The 12,637-nt window shown below is 41.5% G+C and overlaps 1 protein-coding gene across 5 annotated transcripts in view; it reads left to right on the forward strand.

Annotated features, from left to right (window-relative positions):
• The window catches only part of mettl22 (methyltransferase 22, Kin17 lysine), a 27,368-nt gene extending 15,811 nt beyond the window's left edge, over nucleotides 1-11,557 (forward strand). For all 5 annotated transcript variants that reach the window (XM_026187683.1, XM_026187682.1, XM_026187686.1 and 2 more), the window contains 8 exons: nucleotides 4,044-4,084; nucleotides 4,359-4,503; nucleotides 4,813-4,884; nucleotides 5,208-5,261; nucleotides 6,949-7,026; nucleotides 7,420-7,522; nucleotides 9,933-10,101; nucleotides 11,347-11,557. In XM_026187683.1, the coding sequence (XP_026043468.1) occupies nucleotides 4,044-4,084; nucleotides 4,359-4,503; nucleotides 4,813-4,884; nucleotides 5,208-5,261; nucleotides 6,949-7,026; nucleotides 7,420-7,522; nucleotides 9,933-10,101; nucleotides 11,347-11,415 (731 nt within the window). In that variant the 3' untranslated portion in view covers nucleotides 11,416-11,557. The remainder of the gene's footprint in view (nucleotides 1-4,043; nucleotides 4,085-4,358; nucleotides 4,504-4,812; nucleotides 4,885-5,207; nucleotides 5,262-6,948; nucleotides 7,027-7,419; nucleotides 7,523-9,932; nucleotides 10,102-11,346) is intronic.
• Nucleotides 11,558-12,637: the final 1,080 nt, after the last annotated feature.

Genomic DNA, 12,637 nt, shown 5'->3' on the forward strand with positions numbered 1-12,637 from the left:
TTAAGTGCAGGGGATGAGACTGCGAAACGCACCTTTGCAGAGAGAGTCCAGGGACACCTCTGTGAGACAGGAAACCTCAGCATAGTGCTGTGAGCAAAGAAACCAGTTGTATCCTGATACCATCCCGTCGCATTGACAACAATGCTGATAAAGTGTTTTGAATGGCTCGTGGTCACCTGTGTGTGTGTGTGTGTGTGTGTGTGTGTGTGTGTGTGTGCGTGTGCGTGCGTGTGTGTGATGGGGTGTGTTTGTGTGACCTCCTGCTCACCAAAAGGATCATAAAAGCAGGAAGCTTACCACGCAACAAACAGATCTTTCAGATAGCATGTATCTACAATAAAACCAGTGTCTGGAGAGGTGGTCAGAGACAAAGGAATGTCTTTGATCCTACAGTTTGAAACAATGTAGAGATGGTAAGCATAAAAACATTTAACAATTCGCTTTAACATACCTCCTTTTTTTATTTTATTCTTTTGTAATTTTATTTAAACTGCACTTAATTTTGTTGTACTTGTTACAAAGAAAATAAAGATATTCTGATTACTTTAAAGTTTTTACTTACTGATCATTCGCACACATTTATTTACTTATTTAACTGTAAACTTTAGGTGAGGATTTAATAGTGATACGTCTGGGATGGATGAGTGTAGGGAGGGTTTGCATATTGTCTGTGTGTGTGTTATCATATTTGTTGCGCCTGGAGAAACGTCTCTTCATTTTGCTTGCACTACAATTGTATGCACAACAAATTGACAAAAAAAGCTCGATTTGATCTCTAAGGGAGAGCCCAGCTCTCACTTCACCACAACAATTCAGTACAGGATCCGCATCACTGCGGACACCACCCAAATTCATCTGCCAGCAATGTTCCCTCTAATGTTTCATGTGTATGAGCGAACACACAAACTCCCTGAGCGATCCCACTGTGAGCGACAGCAGACGTGTGCACTGTGGTCACGCCAGCATCGAATCCATCCAAGTTACATGTTTATTAAAATAATCAAATTACAGCATTTACATTTATGTTGGACTACTTTTAATTAACTGCTTTAGCCCACTTACAATGAAAATTTAAATAAATCTTGTTGATGACCTGTAGCATGTTAACACTATTGGAAGTAAAAATAACTTGAACTCCAATTTTGAAAACACGACTTTCTGTTTTTTTGCTCTGACTTGTATTATGAGTCTGTAACTCTGTCTGCAAAATACAGTAAATAATGACCAATGTTGGGCAGTTAATGATATAGTTACTTCTTCAAAAAAGTTACTGAGTTATGCAAACAACATTTTTTGCAGCTGTTTACCTAAAAATGCAGCCAAGGTGTTTTTAAACAAACATTTCAAACTATTTACAGAACAATCAGCTGTTCTGCATCAAATCTGATGCCACACAAATTATTTGTGCCGCTCCAAAAAATAATTCCTGTCCACTATGAGATGAAGGAGAACATCAGCCTGATACCTGCAGGCCTGACAACAGCAGATGTGTCACTGCTGTAACACCTGTAACACTCAGCAGGCGCCTCATTGTTCTGACACACAACAACACTATTGACTACACTACACACTGACTACACACTAACTACACACTAACTACACAAGATTTGTGCTAAACGTCTCAAATCTCTCACATCTCAGGCTTTCGAGCGTTTTCCTTATAAAACGCCGTTTTTACCGTTTCTTCCCGCAGTAAATATAAACAACGACAGTATTCAGGAAGAAAAACAAACATTGCAGATATTTTATCATAACTCTGGTTTTACGTGGCCGATCAACACAGTTTAAAAACTGGTATAAAGTCCACACTGTTTCCGTCAGTTGCTCCGTCTGTCCTGCTCACATCTCCAATGGTTGTACACGTTGTCATTAACGTGGCTTCACTCCACATCAGCCGCTTTGCTAAAACACCGGTGTCGGCACATAAGGACGCTGTCACAGCCTGTCAACCACGTTGATCAGCTGCGTATATACAAATGTGAATCGCATCATTGGCTGGACTGTGGGATAAGGCGGCATCGTTCTGATCCCATACGGGAGCAGCCAGTCACTGACTAACACTGCAAAACAGGATTGTTAAAGTATTCATTTTAATTTCAATTCAGGTAGATTTTTTTTTGTGCGCAACGCAGATTTTCTGTGCGCAGAGACGTGCCAGCAGTGCACACGTGTGCAGCCTAGAGGGAACAGCCAGTCTCCAGTTAATTAAAAGTCGTCTAACATAAATGTAAATGCTGCAATTTGATTATTTTAATAAACCGTAACTTGGATGGATTGGATGCTGGCGTGACCACAGTGCACACGTCTGCTGTCGCTCACAGTGGTCCAAGGGACGCTCAGGGAGTTTGTGTGTTCGCTCAGACACATGAAACATTAGAGGGAACATTGCCCCTGAGATATTTGTACTCCACTTGGGCAGTAACTTGTTCCTCACCCAGAGTGAGCACTCACCCTGTTACAGCTGAGAAACTATGGACTTGGAGGTACTAATTCCCATTCCTGCTGCCTCACACTCAGCCGGACACTTCTCCAGTGCAGGGAGGAGGTCACCACCTGATGAAGCTAACGCAACCATATCATCTGCAAAAAAATGAAAGGGAAAAAACCAAAATGAAATCCTGAGTGGAGACCCTTCACCACTCGGCTACACCCAGATATTCTATCCATAAAAACTATGAACAGAACTGGTGACAAAGGGCAGGCTTGGAGGAGCCCAACACGTACCAGTAATGAGTTTGACTTACTGCTGGGGACACAAACCAAGTCTCGCTACAGTTGTGTAGGGACTAATGGCCTGTGTGTGGCCAGATACCCCATATACTGAAGCAACCCCCACAGTATACCCCAAGTCCACAAAACACATGTAGACTGGTTGGACAAACTCCCTCGCACCCTTCAATACCCTGGGAAGGATAAAGAGCTGGTCCAGAGTTCCAAGACCAGGACAAAAACCACGTTGTTCCTCCTGAATCTGAGATTCAGCTTTGAGCTCTCCTCTCCAAACTGAGAAGTTTGATCCCTCTTTAGATAGAGCACACCCTCCGGTCCCCCCTGCACCACCCCAGACCTCCTCGCGACGTTGCACAGACATGTCAGCCAGGGCAGCCCTACAACCTCCAGAGGCTTCAGGAACTCAGGGCGAATCTCATCCACCGCACAGGCCCTGCTACTGTACAGTTGTTTAACCACATCAGTGACTTTAAGTTGTCCCTCTTCCCCAGACTCCACTTCCCTTTTTTGATTACCCACCAAACTCCTTCCACTCCCGGGTTTTGTTTCCTCTGGACTCCCACAGGCTAAAATTTGATCATCTTCCTCCTTCTTTTAATCACATTTTATACTTGATTTTATTCTTTAAAGGTAAACTACTTTTATTTCCAGTTTGGCATCAAACTTGTTCAATACTCATTGTACAAACTGGATAATGGAACAGGCTCATGCTCTGGGCCTCTCACGTGTAATGCACATCTTCATGTAAATGACAGTAAAATGTTTTCACCTGGTTTAGACAGCATCAGCTGTTAGAGAGCAAACTCACACCTGTCAGCACACATTTGAATTCATTTGAGTAGGACAGTGAAAATCAGAGATACCATTAAAAGACATGTTTGTAACTCTAGAACTTCAGCAAATTGCAAATGAATTATACTTCATACACAGACCAGCACCTGCACATGTTTTCTTTAATTTAAGACTAAATTAATGAAAAAACAATAAAAATGAATAGTCTGACATCCTAGGTGATAAATAGACTGGACAGGTCCTTATGTAGGACTTTCTACTCTGTTCAAACGCTTTCTACTACAAGCCTCCTTAAACTCATATTCACTGTTTGTTTTTCTGCTCCATCTCCTGAGCCCATGCTGTTCACTCATTGACAGAGCTGTTTATTAAAACAGCTGCTGGATACAAACACACAAACTTTATCAGTCAGTTGACAAAGGAAGATGACAGTAGTATCATAACAGGGTCATGTCCACAGACCTGGAGACACGAGGAGAGTTTTTGGATGTGTTTAATAAATGTGTCCAATCTATTCACAGAGCACACGATGGCCACACCCATGGAGGATGTTGGCAAACAGGTGAGTTTATTCTACCCGGCCTGGGTTTGAGTCTGACCCGCAGCCCTGTGCTGCATGTCTCCCCCTCTCTCTGTTTCCTGTCAGTCTCCACTGCATCTATCTGATAAAGCCAGAAAATAAATTGGATTAGACGGACTTTTTGAAAATTGTCTACATCCACTAGTATTTATCTTATATTAATGGAAGTGTATTCCTGAAGTATACCATGAAATTCTTTGCATAATCAGTTGGAGTCAAATACAGCATCAGCTCATGTCTTCTTTGCTCACGTCAGGTGTGGCGTGGGGCATTATTCATGGTGGACTTCATCCTCTCAAACCCAGTCATGTTCAGAGGAGCTACAGTCCTAGAACTAGGAGCAGGGACAGGCTTAACCAGCATCATCACAGCAACCATAGCTAAAACAGTCTACTGCACAGGTACGATACCTTGAAGCACGTACTCTTCTGTTGTTAAACTTAAACACTGCAAACAACATTTACAAACTACCAGCAACATATCGGATGCTGAGTGCTCGCACTGTGGGCTTTGTTTTGTTATCCAGTGAAAGGAAAATAAAGATTGCAAACAAGGAGATGGGGGTTAGTGAAAACCACTGTTAGCTGCTGTGGGCAGTGCAAACTTACCTAACAGTTCGTTCTTATTTCACACACTGTCCAGGACTTAGATCGAATAACAAATATTTGACTGTTTGTTTAGGGCTTTTTTTTTTCATTTTTGTTTTACAGATGTGGGAGAAGACCTTCTACAGATGTGTAAAAGAAATGTAGCGTTAAATAAACACATGCTGAAGTCTGCAGGTGAGAAAGCTGTCAAATCAGCTACTCATGGGTTCCCTCGGTGTACAGACCTCACACACTGCTGGAGACCATGCAGCCAGTTTGGGCTCAGTATCTGTCCCAAGGACACTTTGCTGTAGCTCCTGGGCCACAGCCATGCCTTTTGGCTTTGGAATATATTTACGTAGCTTAAAAAAATAAATAAATAAATATATATGTGTGTGTGTGTGTGTGTGTGTGTGTGTGTGTGTATAGTTATTAAAATTTCCATCCTTTCACTCTCTAAATCACATGACAAACTGCAAAGATTCATCAAACTTAATGCAATCTTGTCTCTCCGTCAGATCACGAGGTGAAAGTAAGGCAGTTGGACTGGCTTCAGGATGACCTGTGCACAGGTAACACAGATATGTCATTTTATAAACCAACACGCTGTGCAAAGATAGGTGTGGACACATTTGGACAATAACAGCACTTCAGAAAATGTTGCTTGGATACGCAGAGATGGATTGAGGAAAAACGGTGATTGTCTTTAGGACTGTCTCCTCCCTTTATTCCATCCTCTAAAGCAGAGTTTCAGGAGAGACATTTATATTCAACGTTTTGTCACTGTTATTAAGACCTGCATCTGACCAACCAATGCCTGTGCAAGCTTACCTCAGGGCCACATCTCAGAGGTCAGAAACCTTTGCTACCTTTACTGTGAAACTTCTTTCTAAGAATGTTCTTTATTCTTTATTACAAGTTTACTGTGACTGTAAGATTAGATAATGAAAAAAGACCAATCACAGTTATGTTTTATGCTTTTTGAGTCCTACTTGCATTATACAAAAAAGTAGCAAGCATTAAATTAGTATAGAATGAATGTTATTGTCAGAGTAAAAGTATTTATCTGAAGGTCTCTTTGAGTAAAGAAGGGAAATATCTCGGGTGTTGGAGGACTGGCTGTCTGTGTTTCCTTACACCAGAGGAAGCAGAGAGTCTGTGGCTTGACTCTGTGTTTGTAATGACAGTCACTGGGTCTGCTTGTGTTGCCTTGGGCTGCAACATGCCCAGCTTATACTCAAAGCCACCAGCTTCTAGGATTTTGGCAGATTGCGGTGAGTTGTGGAAGCCGGATCACATGCTGGCACCAGCTGGAACAGGCTGTAGCAGCTCCACTGCCCCAAGCAGGCGATAAAGGAAAAGAGCAGCTGTGGCTTCACTGTGGTCAGGCTGCTGTGGATCTTCATGATCAAAGTGACATTCATGCACTTGGAGCAGACCAGATGGAAAGAGAACATCCTCGCACTGTGCAGAGAGAAGTTGTGTGAAATCAACCTGTTGGTGGTAGATACCACCATCACTGGGGGTGAAGCCACTGACTAGGTTAAACGGCTGTACAGTGGCAGGGCCCCGGGGACATACTGCCCCAAGTGCAGGAGTTCAAGTATCTCAGAGGTCTTTTTCACAAGTGAGGGGAGCAAGAGAATAACGAAGGAACTGAGGTGGCGTCTGCAGTGATGCGATGCTGTACTGATCTGCTGTGGCACAGACAGAGCTGAGCATAAAAGCGAAGCTGTCAGTTTATCAGTCAGTCTACATTTCTACCCTCACCTATGATCACAGATACAAGCGTCGGAAATGAGTTTCCTTCAAAGAGTGGCTGAGCTCTCCCTCAGAGATGGGATGAGGAGCTTGATTCTTTAAGAGGAACTCTGATTAGAGCCTCTGCTCGTCCACGTTGAAAGGAGCCGGTTGAGGTGGTTTGGGCATCTGACTAGGATGCCTCCTTAATGAGGTAATCTTGGCGTGTCCTACTGGGAAGAGGCCCGGGACTCAGGAGTCTGGACTCGCTGGAGAGATTCATCTCGTGGCTGGCTGGGAAAAATCTTGATTCCCACCTCAATGAGCTGGAGGTGGTGGGTGGAGTGAGGGAACACTGGGCTTCTCTGCGCAGAATGCGGCCTGCTTGACCGCAAAATGGCTGGATGGATGTAACAGACTTTAGTCTCCAGTTTGGATGTATGAGTTGATTGGTTAACCACCAATACACCGAACTAGAAACCAGTACGATAACTACTTTCCTTTGTCTGATCTTTGCAGATGCTGCTGTGGAGTTTAGTTGGACAAAGGAGGAGGTAGCAGATCTGAATAACACTAGCATCATAATTGCTGCTGATGGTAAGTCTTAAGGATGACATCTCTAAAAGATCAGAGCTCTTTTTCACCATGTATGCTCTACTCTGAAAGAGTTACTGAAAAAGGTGGGAAGGTTCTAGACAAGACACTGTGGGCAAACCTTTAAAATTATGTGCCTCACAGCGAGGTTTAAGCACCAGTTCGTTGTCAGAAACGCTACCATGCAAAGCCCAGAGTAGCACACAGTGTGAACTACTGAGATGCTGTATGTGGCAAAGGAGGCTCCAGACTGCTGAGCAACTGAAGCAACTCGTGAAGCGATTTGTAAAAAGCAGTTATTTACTGAGACAGTTTTGAGTTCAGACTTTAGAGTCATTTATGGAACCGTCAAATGCAGAAGCTCAGCAATAATTAGATTTCTTAATGTGTCACCAGTTTGTTATGATGATGATCTGACGGATGGCCTATTCCGAACACTGCACCGACTCTGCAGCAACTTTCCACACACCTGCACTGTCTTCATCTCCATTGAGAAAAGGTATGGTGAAAACATATATAGTATACCTGAGCATATTTGGCCTTATACACAGTGGAATGATCATGTTTCTTAAGCTGATAAAAATAGTGGGTCAGCCAACTCACACGAGAATGAGAAAATGTACAGGATTAATATTTCTCCCAGAGGTTCTGCAAGCAAACAAACTTTAAACTTGACTCAGCATGAAACATACAGAGCATTAACTTCCACCCAACTACGACGATAAATTCAATTGATTTTCATTTATGTGGTGCTAGTTCACCACCGTAGTCACCTCAAGGTGTTTTATATTGTTAAGTCAAGACTCTGTAATAGAAATCGCACAACAGGTTGGGTGTGAGGGTAAAGAAAAGCAGAACAACTGAGACAAAACACAAACAATGGGAGAAGATACACGGTAATGATATGCAGTAGTGGGAAGTGAAAGGAGGAAAAAAAGCTTTTTGTGCATTATGGGAAACCCCGAGGAGCGAACCGTCACTAAAGGAGGGTTCAGGGTCACCTGATCCAGCCCTGACTAACCTCCTAAGACCCGAACTCTTCCACGGCAGCATTTTTAATTTCTCTTTGCTATTTGGGCTGATTGGGACCTGATGAATGTAAAAACAAAGAATTACCAGATTTTTTTTTTTTTACCTGATTTTTGTTTCTGAGAAAAATTAGATCCACATATGAGGACGTTTGTTTTAAATTTTGATAGATCAGTGGCAGCATAATGTCCTCGTAAGTGGAACTCAGGCCCTTGTAGAGCAAAATTTTGTATTTTGGTCTAAATAACCCAAAATGTGATGTCCACATATGTGGACGCAGGTCCTAGGAGGTTAAAAGTAGAGATAGTGTCTGTCTCCTGAATCCAAGCTGGAAGCTGGTTCCACAGAAGAGGGGCCTGAAAACTGAAACTTTATGAGAGGCTAAGAAAGTGTAACAACCACAGTAAAGCTGCATCAACACATGAAGCAGTTCTCAGCGTCAATGACATTGAGGCAACTTTGAGGTAAGAAATTGAAACAGCATCAGTAAGCGTGCTCGATGCTGCTGGTTGAGCAAGGACAGAGTAGAAAATACATTATTGGATCACCTCGTTCACCGGAGCCTGGGACGTGTCTCAGCTCTAAACCGATGCCCGAGGAGCTCGACTGCTGTGTAAGGCTGCACTCTGACCGCCGTGTTGGCAAAACAAAGGTTTTAAAACTCTGCTTAAATGTTCAAATAATCTCACTACCTCTACCAAAAATGTTCTGTAATTAACTTGACAACTTATTTAGCCGCTTCATATCACATGATAGGACTCCACCTTTGGCTAGTACACTTGCATTACAAGAGAGGGAGGCCACAAGTTCTCAGCCTCAAAGGGTACTGTGTGGATCTGTCCGTGATCTACAATTATAGCTGTAGTGTTCAGATGTTAAGAAGAAGAAATATACAAGGAATAATTTTCTTAGAATTTAAAACTGTCTGCAATACTGAACTGTTTATACCAGGCAAAAATGTCGAGAAGTTAAGCTATGGGAAAACTGTGGGCTTTCAGGAAATCTAACTCTACTTGTAAGTGATTCAGAGAACGCTTGGGAGAAAGTGCTGCTGTCAGATGAGACCAAAGTCGAGTTTGGCAACAGCCTGACCTGCTGTGTTAGAGGAAGAGAAATGCTGAGCCAGAAAACACCATCCCTTCAGTCCAGCACGGAGGTGGAGACATTATGCTTTGAAGCTGGTTATCTGCTTGGTCAGGGGTGGGCAACTCCAGGCCTCGAGGGCCGGTGTCCCTGCAGGTTTTAGATGTGTCCTTGAACCAACACAGCTGATTTAAATGGCTAAATTAGCTCCTCAACATGTCCTGAAGTTCTCCAGAGGCCTGGTAATGAACTAATCATATGATTCAGGTGTGTTGACCCAAGGTGAGATCTAAAACCTGCAGGACACCGGCCCTCACAGCCTGGAATTGCCCACCCCTGTGCTAGGTACATTATTTCAGGACAAATTTTCTGCAAAAACACAATGTTTAGTCTGTATAGATGTTACATGACAAGTCTGGATCTGGAAAAGTTGGGATTTTTTAATTCAATTCAATTCAATTTTATTTATATATATATATTTTGTGTCGCTGGTTTTTGCCACACGCTCAGTGTGTAATGGCTTTAAGGGTTAGCCTAACCCTAAGCTCTACGTTCCAAGGTCCTTTTTACTGCAAGCCTCATTCCTCCATTCACACGAGTGCTTTTTTCTGTACCTAAGCTAGCCTTCACAATCTCACACTATCTTGAATGTTGGCAAGGATGCTTTGACACCCAGGTTGGAGGAGCAAGGCCTCAAACCACCAGAGTTTTTCATTAGTACATATGATCCACTCTGTCTCCTGAGCCATAGCCGCCCCTACTTCTACTTTTTAAGTGACTATGTTTCTATCTTCAAGGATGAACTTCACCTTGCAGCACATGGATGTTTCCTGTGAAGCCTATGATCATTTCATCCACTGTATGAACCAACTTCAGGACCTGGAGAACGGACGATGTAGTTTCAGAGTCGATCAGCTCCCTTCTAACTTTGATCAGTTTATTTTATATGAACGTGTAGAACAACTGGTGAGTAAAACATTAGCCAACATAATTTGACCATAACTACAGTTTTATACACTAGACTGCCAGAAGTATTACCCATCCAAGTCATTGAATCCAGGTGTTCCAATCACTTCCATGGCCACAGGTGTCCTAGACATGCAGACTGCTTCTACAAGCATTTATGAAAGAATAGATCACTCTCAGGAGCTCGGTGAACTCCAGTGTGGTAGGATGTGCAACAAGTCCAGTCAAGAAATTTCCGCACTAGCAACTATTAATCAGTCAACTGTCAATGGTGGCATGTTCTCTGAAAGGGCAAATCATGCTTCTCCCTCTGGCAATCCGATGGATGAGTCTAGGTTTGATGGTTTCCAGGACAAGACGTTTGGTGAAGGGGGATTTATGGTGTGGGGTTGTTTTTCAGGAGTTAAATGAACTCGTTTTGGACAATTTAATTCTCCCAGCTTTGTGGGAATAGTTTGGGGATGGCCCTTCCTGTTTGAACATGACTGCACATGAGTGGATAGAGCAAGGTCCATAAAGACATTAATGAGTGAGTTTGGTGTGGAAGAACTGACCTCAATCCAATAGATCACCTTTGGGGTGAATTAGAGCGAAGACTGCAAGCCAGGCCTCCTCAACCAAATTCAGTGTCTGACCTCAGAAATGTGGTTCTGGAAGGATTTAAACTAATTAGGAACTCAAGTTCATATGTGTGTGAATTCAGAGAAGCAAATACTTTTGGCAGTATAGTCTATATTAGCTATTTTTTAACCTTATTGAATGCTTATTTTTGATCATAAACCTCAAATGACACTGTTTGCAGTAACTTACTGTAAATGCATTTAAATGCACGTCAGAGTTGCTTTTGTTATTGTAGTACAAAGTGCTACTCCAGTGTTAATCTTTTGGAGACACTGTTGCGAGTGTCATATTGATTGATTGATACCACTGTTTGCAGTATGATATGCTAACATGCCGCTTACAGCAAGACAGTGTTTGTATTTAAACTGCTTGATAAAAGACAATTTTCCTCTTATGTTCGATTTATGGTACCAAAAGTATTTTTCATCATTTGGAATTCTCAAAAAGCAATTTTTTAACCATTTAAAAATAAATATACAATAACTTTTTTTTTTTGAAAATATAACATGCAAACAGTGAAAAGGTTTCATTTTTATCCAATACGGTTAAGTGGGTTTGTGATAAAGGATGACTTTCATCAAGTGGAATAAGTTGTTTATTTGTATGTTATATATATTTTTGCAGGAGCTGTGGAAGGTGACTGCGACTCCTCTTCCTTTTATGCCAGCCAGATCTGATCCGGAAGCATTTTAATGTTGATCTTGTACCAGCACCAAACCAAAGTGAAGAGAAACTTTCACCCAAAATTTGACCTAAAATATGTTTCAAGTTTACAGTTGATGTTTTAATTACATATATTTATAAAAAAATATATATGTATAAAATTAAATGTAGTAATCAAGATAAATATTGAAAATTAAAAAACAAACAAACAATAAAAGTAAAAAATATTATTTTGTTTAAATTTTGCATTCCCTTGTGCAACTTTTTATCCTTTTCATCCTCATGTCAGTGGTTGTCAGTGTCTGGTTGGAGGAGCTTGGGAAGTGGAAGGAAGTGCTAACTGAGAAGTGGTGGGTCAGTTTTAGAGCCGATTAGATAGTCTTTGACCAAGAGACCAAACAGCAACGCTCAGTCATAGATCTTTAAAAGTCACCTTGAAAATGCTGCTTTTGGTCTCTGGTTAGGGTTAGCTTATGGATATTGTATATGGGATTTTTTTGTGTTGATTAGCAAAAGCTGGCAATCTTTTCTAGTAGGATTCATAAGTTTACGGATGCAACAAACAGGCACAGATAAGTGCTATTTAGTCCAAGGTGAAACACTAGAATTTCGCTCACGAAAACTGAAGCACAAATGTCTTAAATGAGTCGTAACACTCTGCACGCATTGGTGTCTGTTTGAGAATGCCTTTAAAAATTCTCTAAGAAGCACCATCAGCACAAACATAGTGGAGTTGTTGACATTGTGAGTTCTGGTAGACAGCAGTCTGCTACAGCGATGGTGGCATACCTATCAGTCAAACCAGCAAACTGTAATACTTATTTGTGAATGACTTCAGAGTATGAAAGGGAAATTATCTACAAGTTATTGTTGCACCAGACTGTAAACATACTTTCTAATTCTGTAAATATGGAAATTCAAATATGGGAATTTATAACTATGAATTATAATCGTTTTTTGTCAGTTTATTGGAGGTTTTTGTCTAACCTGCAGCTGTTTTTGTGAAATGTTTTGAAGCAGTTAATTGAAGCATACCAATTTTGTTTTAACTTACTTCTGTTGAGATACATTATATATACATTATACATTATATTATACTATATATAGTATAATATACATTATATTATACTATATATTATACTAATTATATGAGATACATTATATTATACATTTCACTAGTGGCTTTGTTTTAGAATATAGCGGGGTGTGTGTGTGTGCGCGCGCGTGCGCGCGCGCGCGGTGGGGGTGCATT

Source organism: Astatotilapia calliptera, chromosome 12 (genome assembly GCF_900246225.1).
Source record: "Astatotilapia calliptera chromosome 12, fAstCal1.2, whole genome shotgun sequence".
NCBI classification, from domain to species: Eukaryota; Metazoa; Chordata; class Actinopteri; order Cichliformes; family Cichlidae; genus Astatotilapia; species Astatotilapia calliptera.